Below are 26,286 nucleotides of genomic sequence, written 5' to 3'. Positions count from 1 at the left end.
GTTGGTGGGGAGGCTTGCGTGCCTCAGCGATACAGATAGCCGTACCGTAGGTACAACCACAACGGAGGGGTATCTGTTGAGAGGCCAGACAAACGTATGGTTCCTGAAGAGGAGCAGCAGCCTTTTCAGTAGTTGCAAGGGCAACAGTCTGGATGATTGACTGATCTGGCCTTGTAACAATAACCAAAACGGCCTTGCTGTGCTGGTACTGTGAACGGCTGAAAGCAAGGGGAAACTACGGCCGTAATTTTTCCCGAGGGCATGCAGCTTTACTGTATGATTAAATGATGATGGCGTCCTCTTGGGTAAAATATTCCGGAGGTAAAATAGTCCCCCATTCGGATCTCCGGGCGGGGACTACTCAAGAGGATGTTGTTATCAGGAGAAAGAAAACTGGTGTTCTACGGATCGGAGCGTGGAATGTCAGGTCCCTTAATCGGGCAGGTAGGTTAGAAAATTTGAAAAGGGAAATGGATCGGTTAAAGTTAGATATAGTGGGAATTAGTGAAGTTCGGTGGCAGGAGGAACAAGACTTCTGGTCAGGTGACTACAGGGTTATAAACACAAAGTCAAATAGGGGTAATGCAGGAGTAGGTTTAATAATGAATAGGAAAATAGGAATGAGGGTAAGCTACTACAAACAGCACAGTGAACGCATTATTGTGGCCAAGATAGATACGAAGCCCACACCTACTACAGTAGTACAAGTTTATATGCCAACTAGCTCTGCAGATGACGAAGAAATTGAAGAAATGTATGATGAAATAAAAGAAATTATTCAGATAGTGAAGGGAGACGAAAATTTAATAGTCATGGGTGACTGGAATTCGAGTGTAGGAAAAGGGAGAGAAGGAAACGTAGTAGGTGAATATGGATTGGGGCTAAGAAATGAAAGAGGAAGCCGCCTGGTAGAATTTTGCACAGAGCACAACTTAATCATAGCTAACACTTGGTTTAAGAATCATGAAAGAAGGTTGTATACATGGAAGAACCCTGGAGATACTAAAAGGTATCAGATAGATTATATAATGGTAAGACAGAGATTTAGGAACCAGGTTTTAAATTGTAAGACATTTCCAGGGGCAGATGTGGATTCTGACCACAATCTATTGGTTATGAACTGCAGATTGAAACTGAAGAAACTGCAAAAAGGTGGGAATTTAAGGAGATGGGACCTGGATAAACTGAAAGAACCAGAGGTTGTACAGAGTTTCAGGGAGAGCATAAGGGAACAATTGACAGGAATGGGGGAAAGAAATACAGTAGAAGAAGAATGGGTAGCTTTGAGGGATGAAGTAGTGAAGGCAGCTGAGGATCAAATAGGTAAAAAGACGAGGGCTAGTAGAAATCCTTGGGTAACAGAAGAAATATTGAATTTAATTGATGAAAGGAGAAAATATAAAAATGCAGTAAATGAAGCAGGCAAAAAGGAATACAAACGTCTCAAAAATGAGATCGACAGGAAATGCAAAATGGCTAAGCAGGGATGGCTAGAGGACAAATGTAAGGATGTAGAGGCTTATCTTACTAGGGGTAAGATAGATACTGCCTACAGGAAAATTAAAGAGACCTTTGGAGATAAGAGAACCACTTGTATGAATATCAAGAGCTCAGATGGAAACCCAGTTCTAAGCAAAGAAGGGAAAGCAGAAAGGTGGAAGGAGTATATAGAGGGTCTATACAAGGGCGATGTACTTGAGGACAATATTATGGAAATGGAAGAGGATGTAGATGAAGATGAAATGGGAGATACGATACTGCGTGAAGAGTTTGACAGAGCACTGAAAGACCTGAATCGAAACAAGGCTCCCGGAGTAGAAAACATTCCATTGGAACTACTGGCGGCCTTGGGAGAGCCAGTCCTGACAAAACTCTACCATCTGGTGAGCAAGATGTATGAAACAGGCGAAATACCCTCAGACTTCAAGAAGAATATAATAATTCCAATCCCAAAGAAAGCAGGTGTTGACAGATGTGAAAATTACCGAACTATCAGTTTAATAAGCCACGGCTGCAAAATACTAACGCGAATTCTTTACAGACGAATGGAAAAACTAGTAGAAGCCGACCTCGGGGAAGATCAGTTTGGATTCCGTAGAAATACTGGAACACGTGAGGCAATACTGACCTTACGACTTATCTTAGAAGAAAGATTAAGGAAAGGCAAACCTATGTTTCTAGCATTTGTAGACTTAGAGAAAGCTTTTGACAATTTTAACTGGAATACTCTCTTTCAAATTCTAAAGGTGGCAGGGGTAAAATACAGGGAGCGAAAGGCTATTTACAATTTGTACAGAAACCAGATGGCAGTTATAAGAGTCGAGGGACATGAAAGGGAAGCAGGGGTTGGGAAGGGAGTAAGACAGGGTTGTAGCCTCTCCCCGATGTTATTCAATCTGTATATTGAGCAAGCAGTAAAGGAAACAAAAGAAAAATTCGGAGTAGGTATTAAAATCCATGGAGAAGAAATAAAAACTTTGAGGTTTGCCGATGACATTGTAATTCTGTCAGAGACAGCAAAGGACTTGGAAGATCAGTTGAATGGAATGGATAGTGTCTTGAAAGGAGGGTATAAGATGAACATCAACAAAAGCAAAACGAGGATAATGGAATGTAGTCGAATTAAGTCGGGTGATGTTGAGGGTATTAGATTAGGAAATGAGACACTTAAAGTAGTAAAGGAGTTTTGCTATTTGGGGAGCAAAATAACTGATGATGGTCGAAGTAGAGAGGATATAAAATGTAGACTGGCAATGGCAAGGAAAGCGTTTCTGAAGAAGAGAAATTTGTTAACATCGAGTATAGATTTAAGTGTCAGGAAGTCATTTCTGAAAGTATTTGTATGGAGTGTAGCCATGTATGGAAGTGAAACATGGACGGTAAATAGTTTGGACAAGAAGAGAATAGAAGCTTTCGAAATGTGGTGTTACAGAAGAATGCTGAAGATTAGATGGGTAGATCACATAACTAATGAGGAGGTACTGAATAGGATTGGGGAGAAGAGGAGTCTGTGGCACAACTTGACCAGAAGAAGGGATCGTTTGGTAGGACATGTTCTGAGGCATCAAGGGATCACCAATTTAGTATTGGAGGGCAGCGTGGAGGGTAAAAATCGTAGGGGGAGACCAAGAGATGAATACACTAAGCAGATTCAGAAGGATGTAGGTTGCAGTAGGTACTCGGGAGATGAAGAAGCTTGCACAGGATAGAGTAGCATGGAGAGCTGCATCAAACCAGTCTCAGGACTGAAGACCACAACAACAACAACAACAACAAGATTTTATGATTTATAATAAGTAAGATTTTATTTCTTATCATAAGTTATTAATAGAGCATAAATTTTTAACTGGAAATAAAACAAAATTTGCTATAAATAAGTGCAGAGAACATCTTCCTTTTCAAGAATTAAGTGTTCATTATAATTTTAGTTTCCATTTCCTTGTGTTGATTGTGCCATTGAAGTCAAATTTAGCAGCTGTGTCATATTGTGTCAACGGTAAATAGCTTTTTCATCATCTTTAATTTGTTGAAACTGTGTTGACAAGATGCTGCTCTCATGGAAATTGTTTAAGTAGTGTGTAAGTCTAGGGACCGACGACCTCAGCAGTTTGGTTCCTTAGGAATTCACACACATTTGAACATTTTGAACACAAAATGGGTTTTCAAGGCAGCAATCAGAGCGACTGAAAGAAATAAAGTACGATCCAGGACAAATGAGTTAAACAGATCCATTTTTGGAAACAAAAATGGTAAATTAAAAGAGATGTGTCATATAAACCTGAATTCAAATAAAGAATTATTTGTTTCTAGTGAGTCAAAAATTTTGATCCCATCCTAATTGTTTCTAGTATGCAGAGGAGTGGGTGCTGTAATAATTTCATGGTTGAACAAGCTGTAAAATTGAACTCGTAGATTGGAATGATACACTTGCAAATTTAATGTTTTATTTTGTATTTGAAGTGAAAGTTAAAATTAAAGTACATATTTGTTGCTGATGCTGTAAAGTTAAGAATAGATAAAAGCTTTCTTGTATTTATAGGTTTCGAAGTAACCCTGGACTGTCCCCGATAACAGAGATCATGTTAACTGGTGTTTTGTATTGTTAATGTGACATTAAGTAAATAATGAACAATCGGAATGTATTTTGCCATTTTTCCAACTCTTTGACTAGTGAAACAGAGACTCTGAGAAAGAAACTACCATTATTTAATTAACAGTAAGAAGCTCTAATACATTAATTAATCTCAAAGCTTTTCTGTAGTCTGGGCTCTAATTTAAACTATAACTCTTTATTTTCTTCTCTTTTTCTATCGCCATTAACATGTTGTCTTTTTTGAGTTGTCATTTGTTCTTTTGCTATTTGAAATGTGCATATAATATGCTTACAGTAATCTTCTTCTCCCGTTCTAGGTTCAAGACACGAAATACTTATAAGCGGCACTTGAAAACACGTCATGGTAAAGTTTTAACAACTTCAGGAGGTTTAATTGTTCTCTCAGAGGAGGAGTTCAAGAGTGTGAGAACATCACCTCGTTCAGTTGATTCAAATAACAAGAGCACCGCTAGGAAAAATTTGCTGAAGGGAAAAGTTCTTACTAAATTTAGTTCAAAAAAGAAAAATGTAGAGCAGGGTGGAGAAGACCGTAAAGAAAATAAATGTATTACTCACAGCTGTACAGAGGAAAATGAATCACCAAGGCATTGTGAAGTGGGAGACAATTCAGATATGGGAAAATACAGAAACTGTGAAATGGATTACTTAGAAAACAGCAGTGATTCAAATGATGATGATGAGAGGCAGCATTCAAAATACTTTCCTTTTGATGTTGTGGAAGTAGCAATGAGGCAGAGTAATATTTCATTTATGGAAGACAAATCTGATAATTCAAATGATGCAGATGCCATTTCTGAAAAAGAATTTGATTCACAGAAGTCTAGAGACTGTATTAAATCGGATAGTTATTTGGAAGAATCAGTGAGCACACTGAATGTTACTGTTAAAGAAACATATGAGTCTGATGATAAAAAGGATGAACAGTTCCAGAAAGATGTGAGTAATGTGGAAAAGGCAACATTCCTTGCTGGAAACAGTAAGTGTATTGCACAGTTGTTGCCACAGCCCCCTGCTGAACCTCTTCTTGTTACTAATAGTGTAGCACTGAGTCCAGTTTTTATAGAAACACTTTTTCCAGACAAGCAGACTGTAAGTTCTAAGCTGAAAGACAATCATTCTTCATCAAGTGTTCTTACCGTAATCAGACGGCAGCACTGTGAAAACAGTTCCCAGTGGAGAAACAGATCAGAATCAAAACATTTATCACATGAAAGCAATGAGGGCCGCACTGTAGTAGTTGTTGCAAACACTTCTTAGAAAATATAATCTTGGTTGAAGCAGTCTTGACGGCTTTCAAACGTTCAGACAATGGCTGTGTTTTCAGATTTGATAGCACAAATCTTTGGGATCTTTTTTACACCTCAGTGTATTCTTGGAGAATTCTTTCGCATCACAAACGCCAATATTCTGATAAAATGCTATAGAAGGCAACAGAATATTCACATAGAATGCTCATTTGAAGAAACTATTTTTACAAAGATCTTTGAATTAAAAAAAAAAAAAAAGTCACAATTTGTATTTGGAGCAAAATATAGATAGATTTAAACTTTAATGGCAGTTTGAACCAAGATGATTATTACCTACATTACAAAATTTTAACTTTGTTATTAGTTCCCATAAGAAACTTGTGTATAATTTATTTAATTTAAGGTGCACTTCTGTTAATATATTAGAGTGACTTACAAAACTTGCTGAAGTGGAAGCATCATGACAAGACGTCTACTGTTGACAAAATCAAGCTTTAGCTTTAGGTTATGTATGTTATAAGTATGTAGCATTTTAGTGCCAAAGCTATAATTTGTTTCACAAAATTTGATTAGCAGTTTTTCCTTTGTGAGTGCAAGTATGAAAATGCATTCATCTATTTACTGTTAATCACAGCACGTAACATTTTGTTAAAGTAATTTCTGTTCATTATTTAGTAATATTTCTTATATCTTTCAAGAGTTTATCCAACTCTAAACCTTCATGTTTCTTGCATACAACTGTGATTTTTGTTGTTGTATCACATGAAAAATATTTTGTTGAAAAGAAAGTGCATTTAAGAATTCAGCTGTGAAAGACTTTTTCATAACTTGTAGTTTGTGTAAGATGAACAAAAATATAATTTTTAAAATATTTGCATTTTTTAATATATGTGAGTAAGTTTTTAATGAAATGTTTGTATTTTGATAAAAATTTAATTTTGCTTAAGAACAAACTTGAAACATAAGATTCATAATGTTTGCTTTGAATATCTTGTAAAACTTTATATGCATTTATATTACACTATTACAAGACTGACTATTGATCGACAGCGTTAAGAAAGTGATGATTATTTCAGTAATGTTCTCCTGCAATTTGAAAGGTGACAGGTAACACTAGTAACACAGATTTTGATTGAAGATTCAGAAGTAAGTTTTGGATTGTGTATTTTAATACTGTCATATCACATGCACTGAATGACTATACAAATGATTTGAGATTGACTTAAAATTTTCTGCTCCATGAATAACTTGAAAATCACAACAAATACTTTTTCTGACAATGTGATGGTTATTTGTTAGACTTTTATGCAGCATTACTGTATTTTTTTATTGAAGTGTAAAGGTAGAGGTCTTCCAGAAATACCAGTTTCTAAAAATTCCATGGACTTTGTAGAAAAAATATACAAAGATAAAATTAAATAGATGATTATATATTTATGTACAATTTTTCCATATGAAATAAAGCATTTATATGATTTGTAAGCTACTTTTATGTTTATTCTCCCTCTATTAATTCATACTGGTCAGACGTTTATCTTTCAGCCTTTTTGTAGTCATTAAAGTAAAGTGAACTGCTCCTAGGTGCTTTTTTGTTTTGTTTTGCTTTGCAAAATAAGCGATTGTGACACAGGAAACAAATGCTAGTGACAATATTAGCTTTATTTACTTACACATTTCTGCTAGAAGAGAAACGACATTTTGAGTAAGACCATTATATTTCAAAGCAAATTTAATATTGTCGTTGCATTTTGCTCATTAAGATATTACTTGTGCTAACACCTGTAAACTATTTCAGATGCCGTGAAGTGTTTGTATCATAAATATTGTTCTATGTTTATCCAGTATTATAGATTTACTGCTTTCTCATTATTTCATTAAAAATTGACATTTTGAGAACTGTCTGTAGTTCGGTCAGGTGTGTTAAACGACTGCCAGCCATAGGTATGGCTTACAAAGTTTTATCCGAATGAAACACGCCTGGTTTTGGATTTCTTACAAATCCATCTACAGGTGAGTGTTACAGGTTTCGTAGTTTGTTTGCTTGGGTCTCGTTTTATATTGGTTATTGGTTTGCTGCACTAGGATAGCACTATGTCGTAAAATGTATTGGAGATTTAGTACTTACGACCTCTACCAAAGTATTTATGAAAAGCTTTTAAAGCTATTAAAATGTGAAATGTGTTGAAAACTTATGTGCCGTATAATTCCAGGTGCAGAAATTGCTCTGTGAGTGCTGTTCAGTTCACTGGAAAACACCTTGCACCACACCATTCTTTGTTTAATTGCAGCGTACATGATAAACATTTACGAAGTGTGGCCCAGCTTCATGTGATAACATAAACAATTTATTCAAAGATTCTTAAAAAAAGAAAAACAGCCAAGATTGCATAAAATATTTCTTTATTTAAGATGAGCGGTTTCAACAGACATAGCTATCATCTTTAGATCTGTAAGAAAGTGCATATACATCGAATATGTCTCATAAGCAATGTTGTAACATTTGATACAAAAGTTTTAGTTTGGTACTATAAAAACGGGAAGTGGACCTGTACATTTACATGCCTTAAAATATTTTTGTTGTAAAACAAGTTCATTTTACACCGAATCTCACACACATGATGTCAAGTGGATAAAAATCAGGACATTATAAAAGGGGGGATGATGATGATGATGATGATGATGATGATGAGTCCCATACTTCTTTACAGAGCGTAGGGGGGCGAAACGGGAGACCCACGCCGCCTTACTAGGCAAGGTCCTAGTGGAGGTGGTTTGCCATTGCTTTCCTCCGACCGTAATGGGCATGAATGATGATGATGAAGACGACACAACTACACCCAGTCATCTCGAGGCAGGAAAAATCCTTGACCCCGCCAGGAATCGAACCCGGGACACCGTGCTCGGGAAGCGAGAACGCTACCGCGAGACCACGAGCTGCAGGTTTGTCATCACTGAAATATTTAAAAACATAAAGCACCTTGTGCCAAAGGTCCTGTCCACATACGTATTGCTCACAGGTCCTTGGTACATCAAACAAACACGGTACTCAACAGCACACCTGTTTGCATATGCTGGACATATTCTAAACAGTGCTCATCCACTTTAAATGGTGTATAAGGTACACCTGACTGGTACTACAGCAAAGATCACATTTGTATTGTGTGTTACAGTCACTAGATGGCTCTTAAAAGTGGAACCACGTAACATATCATAAATTCTTCTCTTTTCGTATTTAAAATTAGTATCTTTAGTGAGTGGCCTTTATGTATGGTAAAGACTGCAGAATTGTACTTTACTAACAACTGAAACTGCTTATGTACATATTTCGTTTGCAGCAGGTAAGTGCCACCACCACCACCACAACAACAACAACAACAACGTTTATGCACGCAGTAATAAGAACGAGTAAAGGGGAATGTGAGAATTAAATATGTGCTTCAGTTGTTAGTAAAGTACAATTTTGTAATTTTTACTGTTCTTAAAGGTCACTCACTAATGTTAAAGTAGTTAATTTTAAATATGAAAAGAGAAGTATCTACGATCTGTTACTTGGTTCCGATGTAAGAGCCATCTAGTGGCTGCAACACACTGTACAAATTTTGTCTTTGCAGTAATACCTGTCAGTTGTACCTTAAATGCCATTTAAAGTGGATTAGGTCTGTTCAGAATATGTCTAAGATATGTAAACAGGTGTGCTATTGTGTACCATGTTTGTATGCTGTAGCAAGCATCTGTGAGCAATGTGCATGTGGACATGCCCTTTTGCACAAGGTGTTTCATGTTTTTACATATTTTAGTGATGACAAACCTTTTACAATGTGCTGATTTCTATCCACTTGACATAAATGAACAAAAAGATTTTAAGGTACGTAAATGTACAGATCCACTTTCAGTTTTTGTAATTCCAAACATAAAACTTTTCTGTCAAATGTTACATCTTAACTTACGAGACATACTCGACATATATGCACTTTCTAACGGACCTGCAGATGACACCAATGTCTGTTGAACAGATCACTCTTCAGTGCTCTCAAAATGAGAAAATTCAAAGATGTTATAGTTTTAAAGATGTTAGGTTACTGAAGCTGTGAGAGTGTATGGGAATAGTAAGATATGTCTTTGCTAGTGTAATGGAATTAATTTAAGAAATGAAAAACGAGTAAAATTATTTGCAATAATTTTTAATATGTTGCATGGCTAGCACTACACAGACTAAGGTTATATATAAACAATACCAAACACTGTGGACAGTACACAAGCACAATAAGATAAGTTTTCTATTTTCATGATAAAGCTAAGTTTGAACCTAAATAAGCAGTAGTATCAGCTTCTCATAGACCTTAAAATATCCAGCACAAATAACAAACTTCACTTTAACATATTCCATGGATGTTACCATCAGTAATACATCCTGCCACTCAAACCAGCATAAAATGGCTGACTTCAGGCCAGTGCTTCATTGTATGCATAAAATCCCCCTTAGCCCCATCAAACACCAAAAGGAAATCAGCATAATTAAATCAGTTACCATAATAATGGATCTGATATCTCAGTTACAGATACGCTCTCCCAGAACATAGAAGCAAGAATTGCTGACAACAAATCTTTGCAACCAACAACATGTACAGCAACTGTGAAGGACACAAAATCAACAAAATATGCAGTCATACCATATATTGGCCCAATTTCATCAAAACTTTCCAACCTATTCAAACAGATGTACGTCAAAATAAACTTTTCCACCAATAACAAACTACACACTCTTCCACACAATAGTGTCCTCCAAAATAGATCAGGAATCTATAAACAGAACTGTAATAAGTGCCCCCAAATTCTGTATTGGCCAAACAGGTTGCAACAAGGTTGAAGGAAAACCTGTATGCCCTGTGACTAAACAATTTAAGCAAATCACCCTTTGCCAGCCACACTACAGAAAATAATCACACAGTAGACAGTATAGAAAGCAACCTGCTGATCTTACATCTTACAGATAAGGTGGCACAATGAATCTTACGGAGAAGACAGATTCATATACAGAACAGTGCTTTACCCAACCTCATTCTGAATGAACAGTCATCCAACACCTCCTTCCCAAATAATTTCCGAGAGGTCTTGCCACCATTTAAACCAACTCGATATTCCCATAGTTCGAGATAGCCATAGTACTTTCAAAACTGTTTCATAAACAGGAATGCATGAATGCAGTATAAACTACTTATACCTTTATTGTTAAATTCACATTCAAATGAGATTCATATTCTATTTTTAACGTAAAATGTATTCTATTTTTAATGTAAAATGCAACTATAGATCCATTGTTCAAACTTAGCTTTATCACTAAACTCTCTCAGCATCGATGAGGTAACATCTTTACAACTGTAACATCTTTGAATAAATTGTTTGTTACTCATGTGAAGCTGGAACACACTTTGTAAATGTTTATCATGTGTGTTGCAGTTACACAGAGAATGGAGTGGTTTAAGGTATTTTTCAATGATTAGAATAGCACTCAGTTGTGCAAGTCCGCAAATGTGTTGATTATAAAATTTGTAATAAAACACACAATGATTTTGTAACCTAGAATTGTACAGCACATAAGTTTTCACCACATTTTAATAACTTTAAAACCTTTTCATAAATGCTTCGATAGAGACATCAGACTAAATCTCTAGTAAATTTTGCCAAATAGTGAACAAAAAACTTTTGTGTCTGCTACTGCAGCAAACTAATAACCAGTATAACACAAAGCCCCAGAAAGAAAACAACGAAACCTGTAACAATACTCTGAAGATGGATTAGTAAGAAATCTGAAACTGTTCATGGTTTTCTGTTCATCCATTAATGCAGTTTTGCATTGTCCAAAATCTGTTATGGTTATTTTCTCTCACGAATAGATGAATTTGTGTTCTTACACCTTTTTATTTTATAACTTTAATATAAATAGACCGTGGACCTTATAAATGAACCATGGACCTTGCCGTTGGTGGGGGAGGCTTGCGAGCCTCAGCGATACAGATGGCCGTACCGTAGGTGCAACCACAACGGAGGGGTATCTGTTGAGAGTCCAAACAAACATGTGCATTTTCAGTAGTTTCAGGGGCAACAGTCTGGATGATTGACTGATCTGGCCTTGTAACACTAACCAAAATGGCCTTGCTGTGCTGGTACTGTGAACGGCTGAAAGCAAGGGAAAACTACAGCCATAATTTTTCCCGAGGGCATGCAGCTTTACTGTATGGTTAAATGATGATGGCATCCTCTTGGGTAAAATATTTTGGAGGTAAAATAGTCCCCCATTCGGATCTTCGGGTGGGGACTACTCAAGAGAAGGTTGTTATCAGGAGAAAGAAAACTGGCGTTCTATGGATCGGAGCGTGGAATGTCAGATCCCTTAATTGGGCAGGCAGGTTAGAAAATTTAAAAAGGGAAATGGATAGGTTAAAGTTAGATACAGTGGAAATTAGTGAAGTTCGGTGGTAGGAGGAACAAGACTTTTGGTCAGGTGAATACAGGGTTATAAATACAAAATCAAACAGGGGTAATGCAGGAGTAGGTTTAATAATGAATAAAAAAATATGAGTGCGGGTAAGCTACTACAAACAGCACTATTGTGGCCAAGATACACGAAACCCACTCCTACTACAGTAGTACAAGTTTATATGCCAACTAGCTCAGCAGATGATGAAGAAATTGATGAAATGTATGATGAGATAAAAGAAATTATTCAGGTAGTGAAGGGAGATGAAAATTTAATAGTCGTGGGTGACTGGAATTCGGTAGTAGGAAAGTGGAGAGAAGGAAACATAGTAAGTGAATATGGATTGGGGGTAAGAAATGAAAGAGGAAGCCGTCTCGTAGAATTTTGCACAGAGCATAACTTAATTGTAGCTAACACTTGGTTCAAGAATCATAAAAGAAGGTTGTACACATGGAAGAATCCTGGAGATACTAGAAGGTTGTTGTTGTTGTTGTTGTTGTTGTTGTTGTTGTCGTTGTCGTCTTCAGTCCTGAGACTGGTTTGATGCAACTCTCCATGCTACTCTATCCTGTGCAAGCTTCTTCATCTCCCAGTACTTACTGCAACCTACATCCTTCTGAATCTGCTTAGTGTATTCATCTCTTGGTCTCCCTCTACGATTTTTACCCTCCACGCTGCCCTCCAACGCTAAATTTGTGATCCCTTGATGCCTCAGAGCATGTCCTACCAACCGGTTCCTTCTTCTTGTCAAGTTGTGCCGCAAACTCGTCTTCTCCCCAATTCTATTCAGTACCTCCTCATTAGTTACGTGATCTACCCACCTTATCTTCAGCATTCTTCTGTAGCACCACATTTCAAAAGCTTCTATTCTCTTCTTGTCCAAACTATTTATCGTCCATGTTTCACTCCCATACATGGCTACACTCCATACAAATACTTTCAGAAACGACTTCCTGACACTTAAATCTATACTCGATGTTAACAAATTTCCCTTCTTCAGAAACACATTCCTTGCTATTGCCAGTCTCCATTTGATATCCTCTCTACTTTGACCATAATGTTATTTTACTCCCCAAATAGCAAAACTCCTTTACTACTTCAAGTGTCTCATTTCCTAATCTAATTCCCTCAGCATCACCTGATCTAATTCGACTACATTCCATTATCCTCATTTTGCTTTTGTTGATGTTCGTCTTACATCCTCCTTTCAAGACACTGTCCATTCCATTCAACTGCTCTTCCAAGTCCTTTGCTGTCTCTGACAGAATTACAATGTCATCGGCGAACCTCAAAGTTTTTACTTCTTCTCCATGAATTTTAATACCTACTCCGAATTTTTCTCTTGTTTCCTTTACTGCTTCCTCAATATACAGATTGAATAACATCGGGGAGAGGCTACAACCCTGTCTCACTCCTTTCCCAACCACTGCTTCCCTTTCATGCCCCTCGACTCTTATAACTGCCATCTGGTTTCTGTACAAATTGTAAATAGCCTTTCGCTCCCAGTATTTTACCCCTGCCACCTTTAAAATTTGAAAGAGAGTATTCCAGTCAACATTGTCAAAAGCTTTCTCTAAGTCCACAAATGCTAGAAATGTAGGTTTGCCTTTCCTTAATCTATTTTCTAAGATAAGTCGTAGGGTCAGTATTGCTTCACGTGTTCCAACATTTCTGCGGAATCCAAACTGATCTTCGCCGAGGTTGGCTTCTACCAGTTTTTCCATTCGTCTGTAAAGAATTCGCGTTAGTATTTTGCAGCTGTGACTTGATGAACTGATAGTTCGGTAATTTTCACATCTGTCAACACCTGCTTTCTTTGGGATTGGAATTATTATATTCTTCTTGAAGCCTGAGGGTATTTCACCTGTTTCATACATCTTACTCACCAGATGGTAGAGTTTTGTCAGGTTTGGCTCTCCCAAGGCTGTCAGTAGTTCCAATGAAATGTTGTCTATTCCCGGGGCCTTGTTTCGACTCAGGTCTTTCAGTGCTCTGTCAAACTCTACATGCAGTATTGTATCTCCCATTTATCTTCATTTACACCCTCTTCCATTTCCATAATATTGTCCTCAAGTACATCGCCCTTGTATTGACCCTCTATATACTCCTTCCACTTTTCTGCTTTCCCTTCTTTGCTTAGAACTGGATTTCCATCTGAGCTCTTGATATTCATACAAGTGGCTCTCTTTTCTCCAAAGGTATCTTTAATTTTCCTGTAGGCAGTATGTATCTTACCCCTAGTGAGATAAACCTCTACATCCTTACATTTGTCCTCTAGTCATCCCTGCTTAGCCATTTTGCACTTCCTGTCGATCTCATTTTTGAGACGTTTGTATTCCTTTTTGCCTGCTTCATTTACTGCGTTTTTATATTTTCTCCCTTCATCAATTAAATTCAATATTTCTTCTGTTACCCAAGGATTTCTACTAGCCCTCGTCTTTTTACCTACTTGATCCTCTGCTGCCTTCACTACTTCATCCCTCAGAGCTAACCATTCTTCTTCTACTGTATTTCTTTCCCCCATTCCTGTCAATTGTTCCCTTATGCTCTCCCTGCAACTCTGTACAACCTCTGGTTCTTTCAGTTTATCCAGGTCCCATCTCCTTCAATTCCCACCTTTTTGCAGTTTCTTCAGTTTTAATCTACAGTTTATAACCAATAGATTGTGGTCAGAGTCCACATCTGCCCCTGGAAATGTCTTACAATTTAAAACCTGGTTCCTAAATCTCTGTCTTACCATTATATAATCTATCTGATACCTTCTAGTATCTCCAGGATTCTTCCATGTATACAACCTTCTTTTATGATTCTTGAACCAAGTGTTAGCTATGATTAAGTTATGCTCTGTGCAAAATTCTACCCGACGGCTTCCTCTTTCATTTCTCTCCCCCAATCCATATTCACCTACTATGTTTCCTTCTCTCCCTTTTCCTACTCTCTAATTCCAGTCACCCATGACTATTCAATTTTCGTCTCCCTTCACTACCTGAATAATTTCCTTTATCTCATCATACATTTCATCAATTTCATCATCTGCAGAGCTATTTGGCATATAAACTTGTATTACTGTAGTAGAGGTGGGCTTCGTGTCTATCTTGGCCACAATAATGTGTTCACTATGCTGTTTGTAGTAGCTTACCCGCACTCCTATTATTTTTATCCATTATTAAACCTACTCCTGCATTACCCCTATTTGATTTTGTATTTATAACCCTGTATTCACGTGACCAAAAGTCGTGTTCCTCCTGCCACCGAACTTCACTAATTCCCACTATATCTAAATTCAACCTATCCATTTCCCTTTTTAAATTTTCTAACCTACCTACCCGATTAAGGGATCTGACATTCCACGCTCCGATTCGTAGACGCCAGCTTTCTTTGTCCTGATAATGATGTCCTCTTGAGTAGCCTACCCCCATGGTTCATGGGGGTAGGCTAGAAGGTATCAGATAGATTATTAAATGGTAAGACAGAGATTTAGGAACCAGGTTTTAAATTGTAAGACATTTCCAAGGGCAGTTGTGGACTCTGACCACAATCTATTGGTTATGAACTGTAGATTAAAACTGAAGAAACTGCAAAAAGATGGGAGTTTAAGGAGGTGGGACCTGGATAAACTGAAAGAACCAGAGGTTGTACAGAGTTGCAGGGAGAGCATAAGGGAACAATTGACAGGAATGGGGGAAGGAACTACAGTAGAAGAAGAATAGGTAGCTCTGAGGGATGAAGTAGTGAAGGCAAAAGAGAATCAAGTGGGTAAAAATACGAGGGCTAGTAGAAATCCTTGGGTAACAGAAGAAATATTGAATTTAATTGATGAAAGGAGAAAATATAAAAATGCAGTAAATGAAGCAGGCAAAAAGTGATACAAGCGTTTCAAAAATGAGATCGACAGGAAGTGCAAAATGGCTAAGCACGAATGGCTAGAGGACAAATGTAAGGCTGTAGAGGCTTATCTCACTAGGGGTAAGATACATACTGCTTACCGGAAAAATAAAGAGACCTTCTGAGAAAACAGAACCACTTGTATGAATTCAAGAGCTCAGATAGAAACCCAGTTCTAAGCAAAGAAGGGAAAGCAGAAAGGTGGAAGGAGTATATAGAGGGTCTATACAAGGGCGACGTACTTGAGGACAATATTATGGAAATGGAAGAGAATGTAGATGAAGATGAAACGGGAGATACGATACTGCGTGAAGAGTTTGACAGAGCATTGAAAGTCCTGAGTCGAAACAAGGCCCCGGGAATAGACAACATTCTATTGGAACTACTGACAGCCTTGGGAGAGCCAGTCCTGACAAAACTCTACCATCTGGTGAGCAAGATGTATGAGACAGGTGAAATACCCTCAGACTTCAAAAAGAATATAATAATTCCAATCCCAAAGAAAGCAGGTGTTGACAGAGACAGCAAAGGACTTGAAAGAGCAGTTGAACGGAATGGACAATGTCTTGAAAGGAGGATATAAGATGAACATCAACAAAAGCAAAACGAGGATAATGGAATGTACTCGAATGAAATTGGGTGATGCTGAAGGTATTAGGTTAGGAAATGAGACACTTAAAGTAGTAAAGGAGTTTTGCTATTTGGGGAGCAAAATAACTGATGATGGTCGAAGTAGAGAGGGTTTAAAATGTAGACTGGCAATGGCAAGGAAAGCGTTTCTGAAGAAGAGAAATTTGTTAACATCGAGTATTGATTTAAGTGTCAAGAAGTCGTTTCTGAAAATATTTGGATGGAGTGTAGCCATGTATGGAAGTGAAACATGGACGATAAATTGTTTGGACAAGAAGTGTATAGAAGCTTTCGAAACGTGGTGCTACAGAAGAATGCTGATGATTAGATGGGTAGATCACATAACTAATGAGGAGGTATTGAATAGAATTGGGGAGAAGAGGAGTTTGTGGCACAACTTGACAAGAAGAAGGGGCCGGTTGGTAGAACATGTTCTGAGACATCGAGGGATCACAGATTTAGCATTGGAGGGCAGCGTGGAGGGTAAAATTGTAGAGGGAGACCAAGGGATGAATACACTAGGCGGATTCAGAAGGATGTAGGTTGCAGTAAGTACTGGGAGGTGAAGAAGCTTGCACAAGATAGAGTAGCATGGAGAGCTGCATCAAACCAGTCTCAGGAGTGAAGACAACAACAACAACAACAACAACAACAACAACTTGTTCTGATATAATACCTTGCATAGTTTCAATTTGAGTGTGTCATGTTTTAATGCCTGAACACTTGATTGCACCAAAAGTGGTGGTGGTGGCTGAAATTTGAATTTTGTGCCATGTTATGCAGGAGCCAAACACATCAGAGTGCACAGTACTGATAAGAAAATTAAGAAATTTGTAATTTTGATTGTAACTGATTGAAGTATGCCTCATTGAGACTCAGCTTGAAATATTCACCCACTAAAAACAAACAATAAAATATGCTCTTTATCATTATAGGATTGTTGCAGTTGTTGTTGTTGTCTTCAGTCCGAAGACTGGTTTGACGCAGCTCTATGTGCGACTCTATCCTGTGCAAGTCTCATCATCTCTGAATAACTATTGCAACATACAACCTTCTGAATCTCCCTACTGTATTCATCTGTGGTCTCCCTCTGTGATTTTTACCCCAAACACTTCATTCCATTATTAAATAGGTGATCCCTTGATGTCTCAAAATTTGTCTTACCAACCGATCCCTTCTTTTAGTCAAGTTTTGGCACAAATTTCTTGTCTCCCCAATTCTATTCAGCACCTTCTCGTTAGCTACGCAATCTACCCATCTACTCTTCAATGTTCTTCTGTAGCATCACATTTCAAAAGCTTCTCTTCTCTTTTTGTCTAAACTTTATTGTCCATGTTTCACTTCCACACATGGCTAACTCTGGACAAATACCTTCAGAAAAGAATTCCCAACACTAAAGGCTGTATTCCTTTTTCTTCTTCAGAAATACTTTTCTTGCCATTGCCAATCTATATTTTATATCATCTCTACTTCGGCCATCATCTGTTATTTTGCTGCCCAAATAGCAAAACTTACCACCTATGATGTAATTCAACTACATTCCATTAACCTTGTTTTGCTTTTGTTGATTTTCATCTTGTAGCCTCCTTTGAAGACGCTGTCCATTCCATTCAGCTGCTCTTCCGACTCCTTTGTTGTCTGTGACAATTACAGTTTCATCAGCAAACCTGAAAGTTTTTATTTCTTTTCCCTGAACTTTAATTCCTGTACAGATTGAATAACATTGGGGATAGGTTACAACTCTGTCTCACTCCCTCCTCAACTACTGCTACCCTTTCATTTTCTTCAACTCCACTTACTGCCGTCTGGTTTCTGTACAATTTGTAAATAGCATTTTGCTCCCTGTATTTTACCCCTGCTACCTTCAGAATTTCAAAGAGAGTGTTTCAGTCTAGTCAACATTGTCAAAAGCTTTCTGTAAGTCTACAAATAAATATAGGTTTGTCTTTCTGTACCTATCTTCTGAGATTGGTTGTAGGGTCAGTATGCCTCGTGTGTTTCTCCATTTCTGTGGGGTCCAAACTGATCTTCCCTGAGGTTGGCTTCTACCAGTTTTTCCATCCTTCTGTACAGAATTTGTGTTAGTATTTTGCAACCATGACTTATTAAACTGATAGTTCAATAACTTTTGCAACTGTCAGCAACATCTTTATTTGGAATTGCGATTATTACATTCTTCTTGAAGTGAGGGTATTTTGCCTCTCTCATATATCTTGCACACCAGCTGGAAGAGTTTTGTCATGGCTGACTCTCCCAAGGCTATCAGTTGTTCTGATGGAATATCGTCTACTCCTTCTGCCTTGTTTTGACTTAGACCTTTTAGAGCTCTGTCAAATTCTTCTCGCAGCATCATAGCTCCCTTTCTCATCTCCATCTGCTTCCAAATCCTTTTCTATAATATATCCTTCAAGTTCGTTTCCCTTGTATAGGCCCTCTATATACTTCTTCCACCTTTCAGTTTTCACTTGTTTTCTTAGGACTGGTTTCACATATGAGCTCTTGATGTTTATACAGATGCTTCTCTTTTCCACAGGTGCCTCTTTAATGTTCCTGTAGGCGGTACCTATCTTTCCCCTAATGAAATATTCTTCTAAATCCTTACATTTGTCGTATAGCCATTCCTGCTTAACCATATTGCACTTCCTGTCAATCTGATTTTTTAAACGTTTGTATTCCCTTTTGCCTGTGTTATTTGTTGCATTTTTATATTTTTTCCTTTCATCAGTTAAATTCAATATATCTTGTGTTATCCAAGAATTTCTACTAGGCCTTGTCTTTTTACTTATTTGGTCCTCTGCTGCCTTCACTGTTTCATCTCTTAAAGCTACCTATTCATCTTCCACTGTATTCCTTCCCCTGTTCTAGTCAACCATTGCTTAATGCTCTCTCTCAAACTCTTGGCGACCTCTGGTTCTTTCAACTTATCCAGGTCCAACCTCCTTAATTTCCTACCTTTTTCTTCAGTTTTAATCTGCAGTTCATGACCAGTAAATTGTGATCAGAGTCCACATCTGCACTTGGAAATATTTTACAATTTAAAATCTGATTTCTAAATCTCTCTTACCACTATAAAATCAATATGGAACCTTCTGGCATCTCCAGGCCCCCTCCATGTAAACAACATTCTTTTATGATTCTTAAACAGAGTGTTGGTGATGATTAAATTGCACTCTGTGCAAAATTCTACCAGGTGGCTTCCTCTTTCATTCCTTACCCCCAGTCCATATTCACCTACTGCTTTTACTTCTCTTCCTTTTCATACTACCGAATTCCAGTGTCCCACAAATAATGAATTTTTGTCTCCCTAAACTGTCTGAATAATTTTTAATACCTCATAATACATTTCTTCAATCTCTTTATCATCTGAATAGCTAGTTGGCATATAAACATGTACTACTGTGGTAGATGGGGGCTTTGTGTCTATCTTGGATACAATAATGCATTCGATATGCTGTTCATAGTGGCTTATCTGCATTCCTATGTTTTCATTCATTCTTAAAGCTACTGCTGTGTTATTTGACTTTGTATTTGTAACCTTGTCTTCACCTGACCACGGATCCTGTTCCTTCTGCCACCGAATTTCACTAATTCCCACTATATCTAACTTCAACTGATCCATTTCTCTTTGTAAATTTTCTAACTTACCTGCCCGATTGAGAGACCTAACATTCCACACTCTGGTCCATAGAATGCCAGTTTTGTTTCTCATGATGACAACATCTTTCTGAGTAGTCCCCACCCAGAGATCCAAATGGGGGACTATTTTGCCTCCTGCATATTTTACCCAAGAGGAAGCCATCATCATACAATAGAGCTGCATGCCCTCGGGGGAAAATTATGGTGCTAGTTTCCCCTTGCTTTCAGTGGTTCATAGTACCAGCAAAGCAAGGTCACTTTGGTTGATGTTACAAGGCCGGATCAGTCAATCATCCAGAATATTGCCCCTGCCTCTTCAGGAACCACACATTTGTCTGGCCTCTAAACAGATACTCCTACATTGTGGCTGCAGCTATGGGACGGCTGTCTGTATGTCTGAGACACGCAAGTCACCCCTCCAACAACAAGGTCCATAGTTCGTGGGGGGTGTTACAGATATGAAAAGAGCACTTAAAGTCAGTGGCATAGTTGATAGACTGATGAGCAAATGTGTGACAGCGGAATTTGGATCGAATCCCAGTTTTGGCAGTTCTTTTTTTCATTTTACTGCATTAATTTGTTCAAACTACAGAAGCCATGGCATTAATGTAATGAACACTTCACGGTACATAATAAGATTTTTTTGTGACCCAGAGAAGGGCATATCATGAGGCTTCTTTAGCGTTTAATATCCTCTCCTAAGACCTTCCACGTGTACGACATCTGCATCCTGCGAAGAATGGAGTCTGAGGCGAATAATAAATCTTTCTTTTCCCACCACCTCAGTCCAGGCATCTACAGCTATGTTCCAGTGTTTATTGTGTATTCTTTGTTTGGTGCCAGGACAGTTATCCCAGACAGTTTGTTTTGTCTCCACCCAAACCTTTTTACTTGTGCTGTGGTCTTGTACAGGGGTTCTGTTGAGGAGAGAGATCGTATTTTGTCGTGAAAACCATTCTTGCACCATAGTTGACATGTGTATAGAAGACTGTCCAGTTGGTTGGTTTAATTTCTCAGAGTATAGTTGTCATATGATGGGATCATAACATTATCCATACTTTGGGCACACCAGGCTCATTAAGTTGTCCAATTATCCTGTGGAGCAGTTCAAATCCACAGAAACACATCCAGCCCCAAACTGCCAAGTCACATGGCCATTGTGACATGACTTGTGGATGTATTTGGGGTTGAAGCAGACATTGTGCGCTGTGAAAAATAGTGATTTGTCGGAAAGCATCACATTCTGTGAGTTACAACAGATATTTTTCTCAGCAAATGCTAATTGGTAGACTCAGAGATTTTCATGTAGATTCTCCTCGATGGCCCCATTTTTGTTTTATAGTCCACCCTCCTGCAGCTACAAGTGAACCTTTTCAACCAACAAAGTAAATGTGATATAATGTGGGGGGAGGGGGAGGAGGGAAAGCAATTTTTGCACATGGTGACAATCACTATGAAATTTTAAAGGCAGTCCCTTCTTGACTAGGCAGACAAAATAATCCCTTTGTACACTTCATTGAGCTGATTAACACAGTAATTTACACCAATGAAAGAAGCCATTTGAAGAATATTAATCCATTTTGAATATATCTGAAGAAAGATTACCATGTTTTACTACATGCAGATACAATGGCACGGGTGGGGTATGTCATTGTGGCTGTGTAGTGACGGGACACTTCATTGTGATGACTAACGTGTACAGAATGTCACTAGAACAGAACCGAAGACTACTGAGTAGTCGGGATTCGTGGGACAACAGAGTTCGCTGGAAAGTCTGTGGGGGTGAGAACCGTCTTGATTCGGCAGAAATCTTAAGTTTTTCCTGGTGCAGTTTAGCTGTCTATGACAGGACAGCACCTAAGAGTATGTCGGTGCAGGCAGCAGGCAACTTCGAGTCAGCACCAGCAATGTCCAGTAGCAGTTGTGGGCAGATGGTGAATACATCTACAGTCCACAGCAGCTGACAGAGAGCAGCTTTGTTGGGAAAAATAGTAAGTGTTAGACCTAATAATGGTGAGTGTAGTAAAATCAATGAATTGGCACGGAAATGTGAGATTCTCCAAAGGTTAGGGAGTTGTAATCATAAGCCAAGTCATTTTCCCACATTTAAAAATGAGCGAATCGTACACACTACCATTTTTATGAATGCTCTGAAGATGCCCTATCATCCAGATGCAAGAGCAGGAAGAAAGTAAGCCTTACCATAGGATATTTGGAAGGTGTAACTTTGGGAGTGCTGCATGCTAAAGAGCAGCACAAAAATGCTCCTATCAGAGCACAAAAAAGGCACATAACCCACTGCTTAAAAAACTCTGACTGAAAACTGAGATATGAGCAGACTCATTCTATCTTCTTCAGAATATTTAAAAAATTTCTCAAAAATTTTGGCATGCAAGCATTTTTGCACTCTTTATAACATGCAACTCGACTCTCACTCCCACAAGCTGTCCATACTGTAACTGTCCAAAAATGTATGTTAGTAGACAGTATAATATCCCCTAGTAACAATCCTTATAACTTTCCTTTAATAATGTTGCCAAAGAAATTGGATGTGAGTGGGCAACAAAAGTGGAGAGTGGTAGTTGACTACAGAAAGTTAAATGTATTGACAAAATACTGGACAGCTTAGGAAAAGCAAAATACTTTTTCGTGTTGGACCTGACAAAAGGATACTACCAAGTGCTTATTGACAAAAAAGATCGTGAGAAAAGCATGTTTAGCATGCCCACAGGTCATTTTGAATATAATAAAATGGCCATGCGACTGAAGACTGCACTATCCACATTCCAAAGACTGATGAACACTGTATTGACAGGGATACAGGGTAACCAAGTTTTCATATATTTAGATGATATAGTCATCATGGGAACTTTGCTCGAGGAACATAATACTCGATTAGAGGCAGTGTTTGAACAACTGACACAAAACACTTCAAAGCTTCAGATAAACAGCATTGGTCATAACAGTCAAGATTAGGTATTTTGTGTATGATAAATTTATTAACAGTGCATAACAATGTTTCATTCTGGCAGCATATTAATTCTGTAAATATTAGCAGTTGCAGTTTAATGTAATCACCTATTGTGACAATCTCCTGACAAATGACCTGGGTGGTAAGTATTATATTCAAATGTTTTATGTTTTTTATGTTATACTTTTTGACATGTTCCACACCCACAAGAATCATCTCAATTTTGGTCTATGGAAGTAAAACTGAATCTAATGTAATCTAATAGATAAGTGCAAATTTCTGAGAAAAGAAATCACTTTTTTGTGTCATATGTTGACGGCCAAGGGACTTCAGCCAGATCCATCCAAAGTGGAAGCCATCAGGAAATACCCACAACCTCAAACGACAACACAGCTGAAAGCATATTTAGTCCTGGTGGGGTACTACCAGCATTTTTTAAGCAACTACATTAAGACAGCCAAACCGTTGTATGAACTGTTGAAGAAGGGAATTCCGTATAGCCTGGGGACTTAACAGAGAGGAGCTTTCCAGCAGTTAAAGGAGAAAACAATTAGACCACCTATATTACAGTACCCAGATTTGGAACAAGAGTTTGTAGTGATCACGGACGCAAGGCTATACGCTATCGGTTCTGTACTCAGTCGAGGACCAATTGGCAAGGATCTACCAGTAGCCTTTTTATCCCAAACATTCAACAAAGCTGAAAAAATTACAGCACAGTGGAGAGAGAACTACTTGGGCCACGAAGTACTTCAGACCTTATCGTTTGGAAGACATTTGTAGATAGTGACAGATCGGAAGCCATTCACATGGCTCAGTAGCATCTCTGATCTTTCTTCCCACTGATAAAGTTTAGACTGAAATTAATTTTGTACAAAGAAGGCAAACAAAATAAGGCTGCAGACTGCACCTGAAGTAGAAAGTGACACAGCAACTAGAGCAATGGGAAGCACCACGAGTGGAGAAGATAACACTGTAGACACAGGCAGTGCGACAAACGCAACAACCCAGGCCACCAGTGATGATTCACAGATAAGGCGAGGAGACAGCAGTGCCATCTGACTGTCAGAAACTCTGCACGAGACTCTTCACGAGAAAATGCAACCTACCAGGACTTTTGCAAAAGAAGCCGACAAATGTTATCTATAACAACCATGATTACATCACAAAGATGCCAGAGGATTCAGTTGTTACACCAAGAGCCGGGCAGCCACACAAGAAAGTAAAGAAAGGAATAAGATTCAGTATGACAGAATGCAAAATCCAAAGACATTTAAGGTTAAAGACTGAGTGTTATTGTATAATGAGAGTGTCCGAAGGGGCAGATCAAGGAAACGAGACAGCCGATGAAGAGGATGCTATCAAGTGGTTGCTGTGGATGGACAAAATGTGACAATTAGGATAAAGGGACAGAAATGTAAGAAGGTACATGCAAATAGGCTGAAGGAATTTTTCTAATTACAGATGGCAGGAGTATGAGACTTGTGGGGATGGATAATTATTGGCAATATGGTAACCAGCATAGTGGGACAAACAAAGATGGCAAGGGACATACGGTTACAATGATTTCAGTCTGCACCTGGGATTTATTATGACAACCAATGAAAAGTTAGTTTGTACAGTACTACTTGGCACATAGTGACGTATTTTAACTTGTAGGACATGCATGATAAGTTTGACAAGACTTGTCAAGCCTCCAAGCTAGCAGTGTAAACCCGCATAACAAAATTACATACAGTAGAGGTGGCCACAGTTGAGGGTGAACATGTGCACCAAGCCATAACGTGGCATGTACAAAAAATAAGTAGAGTGAAAGAATTCGTAGGGCAGTTAGCGAGACATGAAACCATCAGATGGAAAAGAGGAATTTTAAATTTTATAGGGGAAGCAAATAAGATTTTGTTTAGCACTTTAGATGAGAAGGACGTGTCATTTTTCAAGGCTAACTTAGATGTTCTGGAGGAACAATAACGGAAATTACTAAGGCTGTCCAAGGACCAAGTGACTAGTGAAGGCCTCCCTAGCGAGTTTTAATCAGACGGTCAATGTGGTCATGAAGCATGAGAAAATAATCGCTGAAGGAATTCAAAAGTTAAGTAAACATGTGGCAGATTATGAAAATAGTACATCTGAAAAGTTGCAGCAAGCCTTAATTCTGATAATGGTGACTGAACAGTTTGTACAGTTCACAGCAATGTTTAAAGAATTGGAAAGGGAATATTATTTGCAAAATATGGCTATAGTGAACACACAGAAAGGCTTGTTAGAGCCTTACTTAATAAACCCAGTACAGGTAGTGTGATACCCAGAGTTAATGAAAGACAAGAGGTTCCCCATCGCGCTAACTGAGGACCAGGTTTACCAACTGGTACGTGTTATAGATTTAGATGTATTTTTAGCCGGCAGTACTTTAAGCTATGTTCTAAATGTACCTCTAGTGGATAGCAATGAGTTTACTACATATAAGGTGTGGCCATTACCTGCAGAAGTTGATGCAACTAAGAGATTGTTTACATATATTACTCCCACAACAGACTTCTTAATAATTGACAAAGCCAAAAGGCAGTACACTCAGCTGTCTCTTAAACAATTAAAATGTAAACATATTAATAATAAGCATAAGATATGTAAGCAGAGTTTCACACTTACATCTACCCACGATAATGAGAGATGCGAAGCACGAATGCTGCAGCCGGTTCAAGAGGTGCCTAAGAATTGCAATAAAAAATACATAATTCTGAACAAAAGTATCTGGGTGCAGATGCAGGAGAATGAATGGTTATTCATGGCTCCCAAGGATGAAGGATTAACCATTTTGTGTAATGAGTTACAACTGACCGATGTCATAGTATGCGGTACCGGCAAGTTAACATTTCTAGGAAAATGTAAGGGCTATGGAGCTCAGATCATGGTGCAAACAGAATGTATGCTATGGACGAGTATAAGTAATGTAAATATAGTACCTGCCTTAAACATAGAAGCAGACTGTTGTATTACAGAAGATGAAAAACAGAAAATATCAGAAATACCTGTAATCTTACCTTTAGAGCTTGTAGTTCGACAGCTGCAGGGCATAAGATTGATGAGTTGCAAGATGAAATTAATCATCAGCAAAGAATGACCTTCAAGTGATGGTCAGTGAGTGAGTATTCCACCAGGGGATACTCAGGATCTGCTATATTATGTATAATTATGATTTTGTGTTGCCTGTGTGTTTATTGTAGATGCTGTAGGACATATGGTAAGAAACTGTGTCAAATAGCCAGTACAGATTCTTGTACTAGGATTTGTGTAACAAATACCATTGTAAATGATTTTGCCCCAG

The 26,286-nt window shown here is 38.1% G+C and overlaps 1 protein-coding gene across 4 annotated transcripts in view; it reads left to right on the top strand.

Annotated features, from left to right (window-relative positions):
• LOC126259275 (zinc finger protein 84-like) overlaps positions 1 to 6,843 on the top strand; it is a 75,661-nt gene extending 68,818 nt beyond the window's left edge. For all 4 annotated transcript variants that reach the window (XM_049955912.1, XM_049955914.1, XM_049955916.1 and 1 more), the window contains exon 9: positions 4,411 to 6,843. In XM_049955912.1, coding sequence (XP_049811869.1) covers positions 4,411 to 5,371 — 961 coding nt within the window. In that variant the 3' untranslated portion in view covers positions 5,372 to 6,843. The remainder of the gene's footprint in view (positions 1 to 4,410) is intronic.
• The last annotated feature ends 19,443 nt before the right edge of the window (positions 6,844 to 26,286 follow it).

This window comes from Schistocerca nitens, chromosome 5 (assembly GCF_023898315.1).
Source record: "Schistocerca nitens isolate TAMUIC-IGC-003100 chromosome 5, iqSchNite1.1, whole genome shotgun sequence".
Taxonomy (NCBI): Eukaryota; Metazoa; Arthropoda; class Insecta; order Orthoptera; family Acrididae; genus Schistocerca; species Schistocerca nitens.
This window is presented reverse-complemented; position numbering and strand designations above follow the sequence as displayed.